General features: G+C 43.3%; 2 protein-coding genes and 2 non-coding genes across 5 annotated transcripts in view; 3 read left to right on the forward strand and 1 right to left on the reverse strand.

Annotated features, from left to right (window-relative positions):
* Positions 1-3,294: 3,294 nt before the first annotated feature.
* RPL30 (ribosomal protein L30) lies at positions 3,295-6,677 on the forward strand. Its single transcript, XM_043483818.1, has 5 exons — positions 3,295-3,401; positions 3,509-3,560; positions 3,952-4,097; positions 5,693-5,823; positions 6,578-6,677. Exons 2-5 carry the CDS (start codon positions 3,540-3,542, stop codon positions 6,625-6,627), a joined length of 348 nt encoding a protein of 115 aa, XP_043339753.1. The 5' UTR covers positions 3,295-3,401; positions 3,509-3,539; the 3' UTR covers positions 6,628-6,677.
* Positions 6,267-6,398, forward strand: LOC122451535. Its single transcript, XR_006272436.1, has one exon. It is a non-coding gene; the product is annotated as a small nucleolar RNA SNORA72 (small nucleolar RNA).
* A 2,527-nt stretch (positions 6,678-9,204) lies between the features above and the next one.
* LOC122451541 lies at positions 9,205-9,338 on the forward strand. Its single transcript, XR_006272439.1, has one exon.
* A 4,286-nt stretch (positions 9,339-13,624) lies between these two features.
* The window catches only part of MATN2 (matrilin 2), a 163,134-nt gene continuing 161,698 nt past the window's right edge, over positions 13,625-15,060 (reverse strand). For both annotated transcript variants that reach the window (XM_043483212.1, XM_043483211.1), the window contains exon 19: positions 13,625-14,201. In XM_043483212.1, coding sequence (XP_043339147.1) covers positions 14,146-14,201 — 56 coding nt within the window. In that variant the 3' untranslated portion in view covers positions 13,625-14,145. The remainder of the gene's footprint in view (positions 14,202-15,060) is intronic.

Raw genomic sequence — 15,060 nt, forward strand, 5'->3', positions numbered from 1 at the left:
GGGCTCTGTATCAACCTACAGGGGTGGGATGGGGCGGGAGAGGGGAGAGAAGCTCAAAAGGGAGGGGGTATATGTATACCTGTAGCTGATTCATGTTGAGGTTTGACAGAAAACAAAATTTTGTAAAGCAATTATCCTTCAAAAAAAAAAATTAAAGACACACGCATGCGTGCTGCACTTCAGTTGTGTTCGACTCTTTGCGACCCCATGGACTGTAGCCCGAAGGCTCCTCTGTCCATGGGATTCTCCAGGCAAGAATATTGGAGTGGATTGCCATGTTCCTCCAGGGGATCTTCCGGACCCAGGCATGGAACCCACGTCTCTTACATCTACCTGCGCTGGCGGGAGAGTTCTTTACCAGTAGCGCCACCTGGGAAGCCCATCTATATAGTAATCTGAATATTATTCAGATATAGTAATCTATATCTATTATTATATCTATAGTAATCTATATCTATTACTATATAGTAATCTGAAAATTATTCCTGAATACTTAAATGTCGTTAATGGCAACCCACTCCAGTATTCTTGCCTGGAGAATCCCATGGGCGGAGGAGCCTGGTGGGTTATAGTCCACGGGGTTGCAGAGTCGGACACGACTGAGCAACTTCAAAAAAAATTTTTTTTTAAATGAGATGTGATGTAAGTGTAAAAGACACACTGGATTTTCACTTTTTGGTATGAAGATTTTCAAACTCACAAAAAGTTGAATAGTGCAACAAATACTCATTTATCTTCAACTAACCCTCTTTGCTGCATTTGGGCTTACCTTGTGGCTCAGCTGGTAAAGAATCCACCCGCAATACGGGAGACCTGGGTTGGATCCCTGGGTTAGGAAGATCCCCTGGAAAAGGGAAAGGCTATCCACTCCAGTATTCTGGCCTGGAGAATTCCATGGACTGTATAGTCCGTGGGGTCACAAAGAGTCAGACACGACTGAGTGACTTTCACTTGCTGCATTTACTCCATTTATTTAAGGATTTTATTTACATTTATTTAACAATTTGAAAGTTGCAGGGACTTCCCTGGTGGTCTAGTGGTTAAGACTCTGGGCTTCCACTGCAGGAGGCACCATAAATACTTCATTTATCTCTTTAGAGAAGGGATGACTTAAAGTAGCTGTTTTAAATAAAAGTAATACTAATCTTCCAACACAGGGGTCAACAAACCATGGCCTGCAGGTTTTATTGGAACACAGCCGTGCTCATCCATTTACATATTGTCTCTGACTGCTCTGGTGCTGTGTCAGCAGAGTTGAGTAGTTGCCACAGAGACCATACAGCCCGAGTCTAAAATCTTTATTATTTGGCTCTTTACAGAAAAAGCTTGCCGACTCCAGCTCTAATAAATACAAGTGTGGAAATAGTTACTAAATCTTCACAAGCCAAAGGATTTAACAGTCATTCTTGCATGGCAAGTCTTTCTTCCACTAGTGTTTGGGTTTTGCAATGCCATGGATGACTTTAGGTGTGTGTGAGTGGTTGTGGCGGGGAGGTTGGGGAGACAGGAGTGGGACTGAGGAAGAGAACTAATGTCCACTGCACACAGCCCTGGTCGGGGAACTAACATCCCGGAGCAACTAACCCCGAGCCACAACTAGAGTTCAGGCATCCCAACAAAAGATACCATGTGCCACAACTAAGACCCAATGCAGCCAAATAAATACATTAAAAAAAAATCATAGAGGTTGCTTATTAAGCTCAGATTTCCAGGCCCCACATCCCAGGATTTCTTTACACACCTGGGCGTCAGAATTCAAGAGCCCAGGAGTCAGAATTCAAGGTGGTTCTGAATCTGGTGATCTGAAAGCCATACTTTGAAAATTACTGCTTTAAGAAATAACTGAAATTTAACAAGATTTGTTTAAATCAACCACTATTTTATTAAAAATGAGCTCTCTACATAACAGTGAATGCTTAAATAATTCAAACAGTGCTAAAACATATAAAGTACAATTAAATGTTCTTTTCTCACCACCTACTCATCTCTCATCCAAATATGTGTTTCAATGATTAACTTTCCAGACCTGAATTTTTCTTTTTTTGGCTCTTCAGCGTGTGGACTCTTAGTCCTCCGACTAGGGATGAAACCCATGCCCCCTGCAGTGGAAGCATACAGTCCTAAGTACTGGACCACCAGGGAATTCCCAAGACTTGAATTTTCTTTTCTTTTTTTTTTTTTAATAGATTATTTCATTTATTTATTCTGTTGTCCTAGACTGGGTCTTCCTTTCCCTGGGCAGGCCCTCTAGTTGTGGTGCCTGGGCTTACTTGCCCTATGGCAGGTGGGATCCCAGTTCCCCTACCAGCAGGGATCCAACCGGTGTCCCCTGCACGGCAGGGTGGACTACCAGGGAAGTCCCAAGACATGACTTTTCTGCATATGCAAACACATATATTGGTTAAGAATGATGAACATTTGATGTTTCCATTTCTGTTTTGCAAACTAATGCTGAAATAAACATCCCTATTCTCATGTCTTTGGGCACGAATGATTGCCTCTGTACGAGATTCCTAAAAGTTGACATATGATGAAAGCTTACTTATTGGCCTGATTTTTACCTTTTTTTTTTTTTTTGCCTTCGTGTGTAGTGGTGAGAGACTTTCTGTGCCTAATATTCTGAATGATTCGTCACTGGACTTTTTTTTTTTCAATCAATATCCAACGTTCACAACAAAAAGATTTTTAATTAGACCTGTTTTATCGCTCGCTCCGGCTTAGACGTTCACACTAACATCGCTACAGAAGAGGTGAGTTAGGGAGCCAGCAGCATAGCGTAGTCCTGGGAGCTGAGGCGCACCTGGGTCCTCCCCGAGTCTCCTAAGAGCCGGGGCTTCGAGCAGAAGTGCGCTCTGTGGCACTGAGGCCGAGGTCCAGACGCCGCCTCTTCTCAGCGCCCCTCCCGCTTCACTCTCACTCGGCTTCTCCAACTCCCGTCCTGTTCCACTTTCCTGAGTTCCGCAGCGCGCCGCTTTAGAGCAGCAGAACACAGCAAGGTGAAATTTCACACCACTCGGCTGCAAAACCTGGTGGCTCCGGCGGTAAAAAAATAAATAAATAAATAAATAAATAAAAATAAAAATTCTGCCTGTAATGCAGATCTGGGTTCGTTCTCTGAGTCAGAAGATCCCCTGCAGAAGGAAATGGCAACTCACGCCAGTATTCTCGCCTGGAGACTCCCCACAGAGGAGCCAGGCGGGCTACAGTCGCAAAAAGCCGGACACCACTGAGCCGCCATAGTAACCAGTACCGGCCCGCCTCTTCTTCTCCCGCCCCTTCCGCTGGACATTTGCTTCCGCTTCCGGTCGCAGCGTGACGGCACACGGCCCCGCCGTGAATAGCTTGGCATTGTGGGAACTCTTTCCTTTCTCGCTCCCCGGCCATCTTGGCGGCTGCTCTTGGTGAGTGGGCTTCTCCGGGCCGAGGTTTTGGCAGCGCGCGGAGCCCAGGGAGTTGCCGGTTTGGAACTTCGGATCGTAAACTTCCTGTCCTGTCCTCTGTGTTCTAGGTTGGGGGCGTCCCGCATCTAAAGCAGGAAGATGGTGGCCGCAAAGAAGACGGTGAGTGAAGCAGGCCGGGGCCGGAAGCCTTATTTCACGTGGAGAGATGAGTCTTGGCCGGGGCGGGCAGTTCTGAGCACTCTGGGCGTACAGCGTTCCCGCTGGCCTAGGAGGCTTCCAGAAAGAATCTGAGAGACCTTCTCAGTGCCCTGGAACCCTCTACTTCGGAGGTTTTATTAAGGGGCTCCGGTTCCAGGAAGCTGGATCCAGTTTTTTTTTTTTTTTGGCCGTGGCTTGCGAGATCTTCGTTCCCTTTCTAGGGATGGAACCCGTGCTCCCTGCTTGGAAGCGCGGGAGACTTAACCACTGGACCACCAGGGAAGTCCCTGAATCCAGTTTTGAGAGGTTACAAACAAGGCCTTCAAGTTCGTATTAAATGTTTGCTTTGTAGAAAAAGTCACTGGAGTCCATCAACTCTAGGCTCCAGCTGGTTATGAAAAGTGGAAAGTACGTGCTGGGGTACAAACAGACTCTGAAAATGATCAGACAAGGCAAAGCGAAACTGGTCATCCTCGCCAACAACTGCCCAGCCTTGAGGTAATTGAAAGAACCTGAGGGTGTGTGTCCTCCACTGTAAATTCGTCGTGAGCGAATATCCAGGAGTGTGAGCTTGCAATCTGGGTAGCATGAACTGGGTGTCAAGTAGAATTTGTATCACAGGGAGGGGCACATTTGCAGGATAATTTAAGGGTTTCTCTTGTGTTTGGCTCTTGATTTTTCTCCCCCTTCATAGTATTTCCTCCTATGAGGTTCTCTTTGGGAGAAATGTGTGGCAGAAACCAAAGAAGGGCAAAGTTTGAGGGTAGCGCAGAAACGTAAGTTGCTTTTCCTTATGTCCTGCCTTTTTTTGCTTGTTCTTCTAACTGAGGTGTTTTAAAAAGGACTTCATTTTATGAACTACTTGTAGTATAGAGAAGCTAAGATCAGAACAGTTCAGGCTGGCCTGTGGATCTGCACCCTCCCAGTTCACCCAGTTTTTGCCTGATTCACTGTTTTGAAACTGAACTTATGAGGTACTGTACGTAAGTTCAAGTTGGACCATGCAGAGTATCAGCCATATTTTCAGTCCCCTGTGCTTGTTGATTTTCTGTGGTAATGCATAACCTCACAGCATTTCATACAGGGTGTCTGTACCTAATGGGCTAAGCCTGGAGAGCTCTCTTCCATCCCATCCCAAACCTTTGGTCTTACTCCAAACAATTCCCACTTACCTATTAGAGCAGTGCCTTTCAGCATGAATGTACATACAATCGCAAATGATTTGGTTTAAATGCAAGTTCAGATTTAAGGATCTGGATTGGGGCCTGATGCGTTTTTAACAAGTTCCTTGATGGCTCTCTACCTACTTAGTGGTCACAAAAACATTAACTTTGGGCAAGTGCAAGCCTATGGTTTTTGTTTTATTGCATTTAGCTTTTCTTCACTTCATAGTTGCTCTTTGTTTTTTATATAAATTGACGATTTGTGGCAACCTTACATTGTATAAGTCTGTAGGTGCCGACTTTTTCTTTGTTATGATGATTTGTGTTCTTTGATGTTACTACTACAATTCCCTCAACGTTCAGGTGATGGTTAATGGTTGGGTTATTTATTTATTTATTTTTGCAACAAAATATTTTATGTATGTACATTGGGTTTTTTTTTTTTTAGACATAATGCTGTTGAACACTTACAGGCTACATATAGGTTAAACAACTTTTATATACACTTGGAAATTTAAAAATTCCTGTGGCTAGCTTTATTGCAATATTTGATTTATTGCAATGGTCTGGAAGGAATCTGCAGTATCTGAGGAGGTATACCTGTTCTATCACTCTCCATCTAGGACTCAAGCACCAGAGGGTGTTAGAAATGGCTTAGACATTGTCATGGGAATTATGTAAAGTGTCTGGCAGATAGTAAATGCTAAGCAAATGATGATTTTATTCTGTACCCTCTTCTTCCATGAGCACAGACATATACTGTAGAGGATCCAAAGGATGGTTGGGTTGGATAATGAATATGATATTTTTAAGAATAATAAGTGGCTTACTGTTTGAAGGCTTTACCAACATTGGAACTAATGAGAGAAGTAACATTTAATCTGTGTCAGTTGGTATGGTATTTATTTGCCTTTTTTTTTCCCCCCAAAGGAAATCTGAAATAGAGTATTACGCCATGTTGGCCAAAACTGGTGTCCATCACTACAGTGGCAATAATATTGAATTGGGCACAGCATGTGGAAAATACTACAGAGTATGCACACTGGCTATCATTGATCCAGGTATGCTTTTTCAGTCATAAAATAAGTCTTTTTTTTCTTTATGATGTAATACAATGATTTCTTACTATACAAATGTCTTTGGTTCCTAAGTTCAGATACTGAGAATTTGTATATAGCAAGGGATATCCTGCAGGCTTATGTCATGGAGAATTAGTAGTGAATGTCAGTACATAATTATCTTTGTTATAAATGAAATTTCTTTTTACTTTGAGATCATGAGTTTAATTTCATACCGCACCTAAGAAATTATGTCTTAGGGCCTTGGTATAAGGTGAAATTATAACGGGGGAGAATAATCAGGTGAAACAGTAGAAGAAAGGAATCCTTTCTGCCTGGATACTGGCTGCCTGAGAATAGGTGGATAAAATTAGGTTGAGGGGAAAAAAAGGGCCTACAAACACACGTCATGTTTTGAACTTAAGAATTTCTAATTCATGAAGCTACTGCGAATATTCTCGCTGTTCTGATTTTGTAATAATCAGGGCAGGCTAAACATTCGCTATATTAAGACCCTGCATGTGTCCCCAGACCTAGTTCTTTGCCTAGGTCTGGTTTTATAAATGCTGGTGATAAACCAAGTCTGATATACATGACGTATCTTGTGTGGGAATTGTCTGTGACTCTAGGTATCTGATCAACCTTGAGAAATGGTAGCACAGCTAGTGTGATAATTTTTGAAAATAACCATTGCTAGTTTGATGAATACCAGTTGCCATTAAATGAGTTGTAAAAATTACTGTGTTTTGTTTTTTAGGTGATTCTGATATTATTAGAAGCATGCCAGAACAGACTGGTGAAAAGTAAATCATGTACAATTTTCCTTTAATAAAACTGGCCAGGGCTTGTTTTAAAAACACTGTATTCATTGCAGTTATTTATTTATTTTTATTTCTTCTTGTCCCAGTATACTTGCCTGAAGCTAGATTAGTGAAGATGGGGCATCAAGATACAGTGGCAAAACTTGTGGGTTAAGAGCCAGATATCCCAGTTTCACTTTCCCTGTTTTTGTAAAGGGAGTGCACTGAGTTCCTTTCCAGTACTAGATTTTTAAAATTTAGTTTTCATAATTTCAGTCCCAGGATATGGCTGTCATTTTTTAAAAATGTTTATTGGGCTGCCTTGGGTCTTGGTGGCAGTATGCACACAGACTTAATTACAGCTTGTCCGATCTTAGTTCCACGACCAGGGATCAAATCTGTGTCCCTTGCATTGCAAGAGAAATCCTCACCACTGGATCACCAGAGAAGTCTCTGGTATTGTTGCCATTTTGTTGAGTATGTCAGAGGCAACAAGGGTCAATACCCAGAATCTAACCAGAACTGCAGTTTTACAGTCCACTTTAAATCCACTGAATCTGAGTAGCAAAGAGGATTAAGTGAAATATGTTCCTTCCACCTCCAGATTTTCACAGGGTGAGAGAAGTTCTATTGAAGCAAGGTCTTAAGGGTTTATAGTAGTACAGTTCAGTTCAGTTGCTCAGTTGTATCCGACTCTTGTGACCCCGTGGACCGCAGCACACCAGGCTTCCCTGTCTATCACCAACTCCCAGATCTTGCTCAAACTCATGTCCATCGAGTTGGTGATGGCATCCAACCATCTTATTCTCTGTCATCGCCTTCTCCTACCTTCAGTCTTTCCCAGCATCAGGGTCTTTTCCAATGAGCCAGTTCTTCACATCAGGTGGCCACAGTATTGGAGTTTCAGCATCAGTCCTTCCAGTAAATATTCAGGACTGGTTTCCTTTAGGATTGACTGGTTTGATCTCCTTTTGCAGTCCAAGGGACTCTCAAGAGTCTTCTCCAACACCGCAGTTCAAAAGCATCATCTCCTCAGCCCTCAGCTTTCTAAATGGTCCAATTCTTATATCCATACATGACTATTGGAAAAACTATATCTTTGACTAGACGGACCTTTGTTGGCAAAGTAATGTCTCTGCTTTTTGATATACTGTCAAGGTTGTTCATAGATTTTCTTCCAAGGATCAAGTGTCTTTTAATTGTCGTTGCTTCAGTCACCATCTGCAATAATTTTAGAGTCCAAGAAAATAAAAGTCTGTCACTGGGAAGCCTTTGTAGAAAAAATGTTCTTGGGACAACTTCAGTATATTCCCAGATCTTCAGTATTTAACAGTTTCGCAAAGTGTTTATATATTTTCAGTCCTAAAAGATGTACTGTGAAGTAGGTTTGGTGTTCAGACTGGGGGGATACCACATACTACATCTCCCAAGTATGTCCTGTGTAACCCCTTTTCTCACATGTAATACCCTTTGAAACACTAAAAGGAATTGGGGGAAATGGTGACTCAGATTTTTAGAGTTGATTATTGCTGGTGGGGTATACTCAGGACATGTGTTGGGTTCTAAGTTTGCAGAAGTGTTAGAAATGTCTTTTGGACTTTAGAGTCTGTCAACTTGTGAAGGCAGTTTTTGGTGGTAGAGGAATGAGACACAGATGTGAATGCCTTCAATACACGATCCAAAAAGTCGAGTATTCACTGAACTTAAAGTCAGCATGTTGGTATCTTAGTCTTGTCTCTTTGTGATCGCATGGACTAGCCCACCGGGCTTTGCTGTCCATGGAATTCTCCAAGTGAGAATACTGCAGTGGGTAGCTATTCCAGGGGATCTTCCTGACCCAGGAATCAAACCCAGGTCTCCAACGTTGCAAGTGGATTCTTTACTGTCTGAGCCAATTGATTATAGGTAAGTAGGTTTAATTTTGGGCTCTGTATTCTGTTCCATTGCAACATCAGTTGTTATTTCTTTTTCATTTCTTCCTTTGTTTTATTTTTGTTTTTGCTTACACTGGATCTTTGTCACCATGCACTGACTTTGTCTAGTTGCAGGAGAGCAAGGGCTACTCTAGTTGTGGTTCGCGGCCTTCTCATTGCAGCGACTTTTGTTGTGGAGCACAGGCTCTATTCCCATTGGCTTCAGCAGTTGTGGCACACAGGCATAGTTGCTCTGGCTTGTGATATCTCCCCTGTCCAAGGATCGAACTCATATCCCCTGCATTGACAGGTGGATTCTTAACCACTGTACCAGCAGGGAAGTCCTCTTCCTCTTGATTACTTGGGTTTTCTCTTTTCTTGGTGAGCATGATTAGAGATTTGTCCATGTTTACCCTTTCAAGGGCTTCCCAGGTGGCGCAGTGGTGAGGAAGCTGCCTGCAGTGTGGGAGACCTGGGTTCGATCCCAGGGTTTGGAGGATCCGCTGGAGAAGCAAATGGCAACCCACTCCAGTACTCTTGCCTGGGAAATTCCATGGATGGGAAACCGGCAGGCTACAGTCCATGGGACCACAGAGTTGGATGCAACTGAGCACCCTTTGAATAAACCAGCTGTTGGCTTTATTGATTTTTTTTCAATTTTTAAAATCTTCTGGGAGGCTGATACACAAATTGGGCTGAAGTACTGCTCCAATTGTCACTATACCTCCCTAGAATAACACACTGCCTTTTGATGACCGGGACGAATTGAGAGAAATCGTAACGGACAGATACGGGGCAGACAGTTTCTTTAGAATATTCAGCTATATCAAGTGAATGGAATTCTTTCTTATTCATAACTTGGATTTAATAAAATAAAAAATCTTATTTGTCTCCTCTCTGATCTTTATTTTTTTCCTTCTGCTGTCTTTAGATTCTGTTCTTTTTCGAGTTCTTTTAGGTGATAGGTAAGATTGAGATTTTTCTCATTTTTTTGAGGAAGGCCTGTATCACTGTGAACTTCCCTCTAACAACTGCCTTTGCTGTGTTCTATAAATTTTGTATGGGTGTGTTTTCATTGTCACTTGTCTCAAGGTATTTTTTAGTTTCTTTGATTTCATCTTTGACTCATTGGTTTTTTAATGGCATGTTGTTTTAGTCTCCCTGTAACCATTTTTTTTCTCATTTCTTTTTCTGCTGTTGATTTCTAGTTTCATGTCATTGTGGTCAGAAAAAATACTTGAAGGACTCTGTGCTTCCTGTACCTGGATATCTGTTTCTTTCTTTAGGTTAGGGAAGTTTTCGTCCATAATTTCTTAGAATACTTTTTTTTTTTTTAAACCTTTTTGCTTCATTTTCCTTCTGGAATTCCTATATATGTGTAGGTTGGCACAGTTTTATATTATCCTACCGGTCTCATTGGTAGGACTGATGTTGAAGCTGAAACTCCAATACTTTGGCCACCTGATGCAGAGAGCTGACTCATTAGAAAAGACCCTGATGCTGGGAAAGATTGAGGGCAAGAGGAGAAGGGGACGAAAGGATGAGATGGTTGGGTGGCATCACCGACTGAATGGACATGGGTTTGAGTTAAGTCCGGGAGTTGGTGATGGACGGGGAGGCCTGGTGTGCTGCGGTTCTTGGTGTTGCAAAGAGTCGGACATGACTGAACGACTGAACTGAACTGATCGGGTCTCTTAATGCTTTCACTTTTTTTTTTTCTCCAATCTGGATTTTTGTCTGCTGGTCAATTGGGTGATTTCTGTGCTATCTTCCAGGTCACTTATTTGTTCTGCAGTATTCCATCTGCTCTTCATTGCCTTTTAGTTTAGCTTTCATCTTGGCAAATGAGTGTTCTGATTTTCCTTGGCTCCTCTTTATAGTTTGTAGTTCTTTTTTTACAGTATCTGCATTTCTGTCCATAGACTTTCCTAATTCCTTCAGTATTTTCATTATCTCCTTTTTGAACTTGGGTGTCTGTCAGACTGAAGAGATCTGTTTCATTGTTCTTTCAGGGGAGTTCTCTTGATTTTTTAACTGCGAGTGGTCCTGCTTCATTTTACTTCTATTTCTCTTACTGAGTTTAGGAGAAGCAGTTATTTACTGTGGTCTTGGAGGGATGTGTGGGCATGTCCCTGTGTAGTCTGCATGGATTTAATATTTTTGATGTGAAGCCTGTGTTTAGTATGAACACCTGCTGCCTCTCCTCGGTGTTTCTTGGCCTTAATATCCCTTTGGTGTGACTGATGTGATGACCAGAGTCTGTAGTCGATGTTGAGTGGGGCCTCCTCTTTGCTCTGTGGTTGCCATAGCCCTGTTGGGGACAGTCTGTTCCTGGTTATTGGAGTAGAGGCCCCCAGATCATTTCTGAGTCGCGTATCTGAGCTGTGGTGTGAGGTAGGCAGAGTTGGAGCACTTGCACCGGGAGAAGAGCCCTTGAGTATTCCTCTGCCAGAACTGTCCACTGGGAGAGTGGTCTGTGGTCCACAAGGCCACCTGCACAGATCCACTCTAGTCAGGGCCCAGGAGCGCGGCAGTCATGCACCTAGACCGTCTGGGAGCGACAGAGGCAGCCCAGACCTTGTCCCGGCCTAGCCCCCACAAGGACGCACTCAGGAAGCCCACAGCTGCCAAGAGCAGATCCATCTCAGCCACGGAAGCACCGGTTCTCCACTTGGATGTCGCGCAGCGCTGAGTTTACAAAGCAGGCAGCGTAGGTGTAGAGTCAGACACAACTGGGTGACTGAACAGCGATCCTGCAGCGCTGGGTTTACAAAGCTGGCAGTGCGGGGTCAGTCTGCGTCTGGCACAGCCACAGGGAGAGACCTGAGCTCTGCCTCCTAAGTTGGGCAACCCCAGGCACCTGATCCCGGAGCCTAAAGAGGCTGCTACGGCGGGCCCTCACCCCCCACCTAACAACGGCACTTGGCTTCTCTGGCTGTCTCCGGGCAGCTAAGCCCCAGCCCTCGCCCCAGCTCTGTGCCCTAAACCCCTTTCAGCACCCAGCCCCAGCTGTGCCCGCAGACATGCGTCTCGGCCGGGGAGTGCAGGCAGGCGGCACAGACGGCAGCTCTGTCTCCGTTCCTCTGTCACACACCGGTTGTGACACTCACCTCTGAAGCTCCCTTTCTGTCCTGGCGACTCCTTTCCAGCTCCTTCCCAGGGGTGCAGATTCCATCCTGCTTTTTCTTTTCTTTTTCTTTCGTCCCACCCAGGGTTATGTGGAGGTCTTTTCCTTTCAGGTGGTTGAGGTCTTCTGCTAGTGTTTAGTAGGTCTTCTGTGAGAACTGTTGCGTACGTCAGTGTGATTTTGATGTATTTGTGGGAGGATATGCTTTCCACGTCCTTATACTCCACTGTCTTGATTGGAGCCCTGAGTTACTACTATTAGATGAGGGATGGTCACACAAAGAGTGAACGTGGAAAGCAAAACCTTTATACCTGAGATATACAGAGAGCAAACGAGAAATGGAGAACTTTTTTTTCTTTCTGGTCACACTAGGTTTTCATTGCTGTGTGTGGGCTTTCTCTAGTTGCAGTGAATGTTGGCCAATCTTTCTTGCTGCATTGCAGTGGCTTCTCTTGTGGAACACAGGCTCTAGCACACGGGCTTCAGTAGTTGTGGTGCACAGGCTTCACTTGCTCCACAGCATCTGGAATCTTCCTGGTCCAGGGATCGAGCCGGTGTCCCCTGCACTGGCAGGCAGATTCTTAACTGTACCGCTAGGGAAGGCCAGAAACTATTTTAAATTTTAGACAGTTCTCAAGTTAAATATCTTGGGTTACTGTGTGAACTTGACAGATTATTTGGAGGTTTTGTCTGCCACGAAGGCACCTTCCTTCCCAAGTTGCAGAAAGTTGAAAACAGTACAAATGAAATGTCCTAAACAGCTAAAGCGTATGTGGGGGTGGGCAGGGGGAGCGGCCAAGTGTGTTTGTGTGCACGCCGTCTAGAGCCACTAGAGGGAGCCAGGACTCAACGCAAAGTAGACTGGAGACAGCCAGAAGTACCGGCTAAACTAGGATTAGATCTCAAAAGGTAGTGCCAACCCAGATCCACACTTTGGATGAAAACCCGTTTTCAGGATCACATGAAAGACTCAAATATAAATGTAAACTGAAGGTTTAATACTTTGAATCACAACTTTTATACTTTTATTCTTGGAAAGAAAATTAGATGGTTTCCAGATAAGATTGAAGCCTAGGAGATGGTCTTCCTACACTGCCCTTTGGGAGGATTTTTGTTTTTTAATTTATTTATCATTATGGTTGTTTTTTGGCTGTGCTGGGTCTTCGTTGCTGGGGATGGGCTTTCTGTAGTTTCAGTGCTCGGGCTTCTCTGCAGTGGCTTCTCTTGTTGCGGGGCACAGGCTCTTGGCGCTTGGGCTTAAGTAGTTGCTGCCTGTGGGCCCCGTAGTTGGTGGCTCTGTGGCTCTGGAGCACAGGCTCAGTAGTTGTGGCACATTTTGCATAGTTGTTCCAAGGAATGTGGGATCTTCCCGGACCAGGGGTTGAACCCATGTCCCCTGCATTGGCAGTCAGATTCTTCACCACTGGAGCACCAGGGAAGTCCTCCCATTGGCTTTGAAAATTTATCTTTGTTTTCAAGTTTTACCATGTACATGTAGATTGAGTACTTTCTTTTAAATGTTGCATAGTATTTCTGAGGTATGGATCATACCACAATTTATCTGTTCCCGCTCTGGTGGTGATTAGGTTATTTGTAATTTGTTACTTTTGCAAACTCTAGTAACATTCTCATACAGGCCTCCTCCTATGTATGTGCTAAAATCATCTAGTTAGATACCTGTAAGTGCAGTTGCTAGAGTACAGGGTAGGGCTGCATTTTCAGTTTCACTAGGTGGGGACTGATTATTCTCCAGGGACGGCCCATCTGTGTTCTCACTAGCAGTGTGTGAGAGGCCCATGTTTCCTCAGCCTTATCAACACTGTAGTCAGACACTAACTTTTGCCAAGTTGATTGCTTTAACCTGCGTTTTCCTGATTATCAGTGAGATTCAACATTTTTTTTCATATGTATCTCAGCCATTTCTCATGTATACAATATCTTGCATTTAAGAATTTTACACAGAATACTGTTCTCTGAAGTGAATTTTAATATTGTATAAAAAATCTAACTTCTTATACAAGTACATATGTTCTATGATTTTATGCATACATCCATATACATATATCAAGGTAAAGTCTGATAAAAAAAAAAATAGCTTTCCCATGGCCAGTGTTCTATGGAAGTTAAGTCTGTAAGACTGCAGATTTTATTATGTTGTCAAATGATATTATAACACTAAGGCAGAACAAGACCAAAGCAAATTGTGTCCACAGTATGTTACAGAGTATCTTGCATAGCTTATTTCTTCTCACTTGATAAAACTCATTTTAGGATTCTGATAGGTTGTTTTTTCTTTTCTCAATGAATTTATACAAGTTAGTGTGTACTTTCTGCCTTTTCTATAGCAAACCAGCTTTCTCAACTCTTGTTGTTTTACTTTACAACCTTACAGAATTAATGATAGCCTGAGCTTTGGGGGCTCTGAACTGTTTTCACTGTAATCCTTGATACAATGATGTACAAATACATAGAGCATTTTGAATCTTCATCTGTATCGCAGGCGATTTTCCAGGGCTTCCATTCTCTGTGTCATTTCTTCTAGTAAATCTCAAATTAAGGAAGAGGAATCTGAATGGCCTATTTACATTCAAATACAACTTGATTTATCTACAAAAGAATTTGTGTCCTGCAAAGTACAGGGCTTTTGTTTTTTCCATTTCTGTAATTCTGACTTAAAAGTTTATAGTAACCCATTAGTACATACTATTAAGACTATAGATCTGTGTTGGGTTAAATACTTTTTTTTCTTTAACATTAAATCCAGATAATTCAAATTTTTCTTTTTAAAAATTTTAGTTCTGCTCACTCCCCTGTTGCTTATAAATTAATTTACCATAGCACGCCTCTGGGAGCTGAACTGATGATGCTGGGAATGAGGAGAGGAGGAAAAAAAAAAAAGGATTAGGTCTTGGAAAGTAAGATACGACATCAGAAGAGAAGAAGATGGGGAGTTTTCACCCATGAGGCCAGATGAGACCATAGGGTAGCAGCCTTGAGGACGTCTGACGCATGTAACTTCATTACTACCTTGTGAAATAAACCCTGAGGCGGGCTGGGAAAAGGCAGGCCAGAGGCTCATTAGGGCGTCCCTGGTGGCACTGCGGTAAAGAATCCACCTGCCCGTGCAGGAGACAGGAGTTCAATCCCTGAGTCGGGAAGATGCCCTGGAGAAGGAGATGGCAACCCACTCCAGTATTCTTGCCTGGGAAATCCCGTGGACAGAGGAGCCTAGCAGGCTACAGTCCATGGGGTCGCAAGGAGTTGGACACAACTTAGCAACTAAACAATAAGAGCAGCATTAGAATAAACATTTGTCTTCCTTCTTGAAGCTTCTTAGTGCCCTCCACCTGCCCCCTGCATGGCAGAATGAGAGCCTGGATTCATCATCTAGATTAACCAC

The sequence above is a fragment of the Cervus canadensis genome, chromosome 12 (assembly GCF_019320065.1).
Source record: "Cervus canadensis isolate Bull #8, Minnesota chromosome 12, ASM1932006v1, whole genome shotgun sequence".
Classification (NCBI taxonomy): domain Eukaryota; kingdom Metazoa; phylum Chordata; class Mammalia; order Artiodactyla; family Cervidae; genus Cervus; species Cervus canadensis.

What these genes read in the sequence shown, in the direction of transcription:
- RPL30 (XM_043483818.1), top strand. Translation starts at nt 3,540, where the DNA reads ATGGTGGCCGCAAAGAAGACG. An exon ending in AACAACTGCCCAGCCTTGAG is followed by an intron (nt 4,098 to 5,692) that starts GTAATTGAAAGA and finishes TTCCCCCCAAAG; the next exon opens with GAAATCTGAAATAGAGTATT. An exon ending in ACTGGCTATCATTGATCCAG is followed by an intron (nt 5,824 to 6,577) that starts GTATGCTTTTTC and finishes TTTGTTTTTTAG; the next exon opens with GTGATTCTGATATTATTAGA.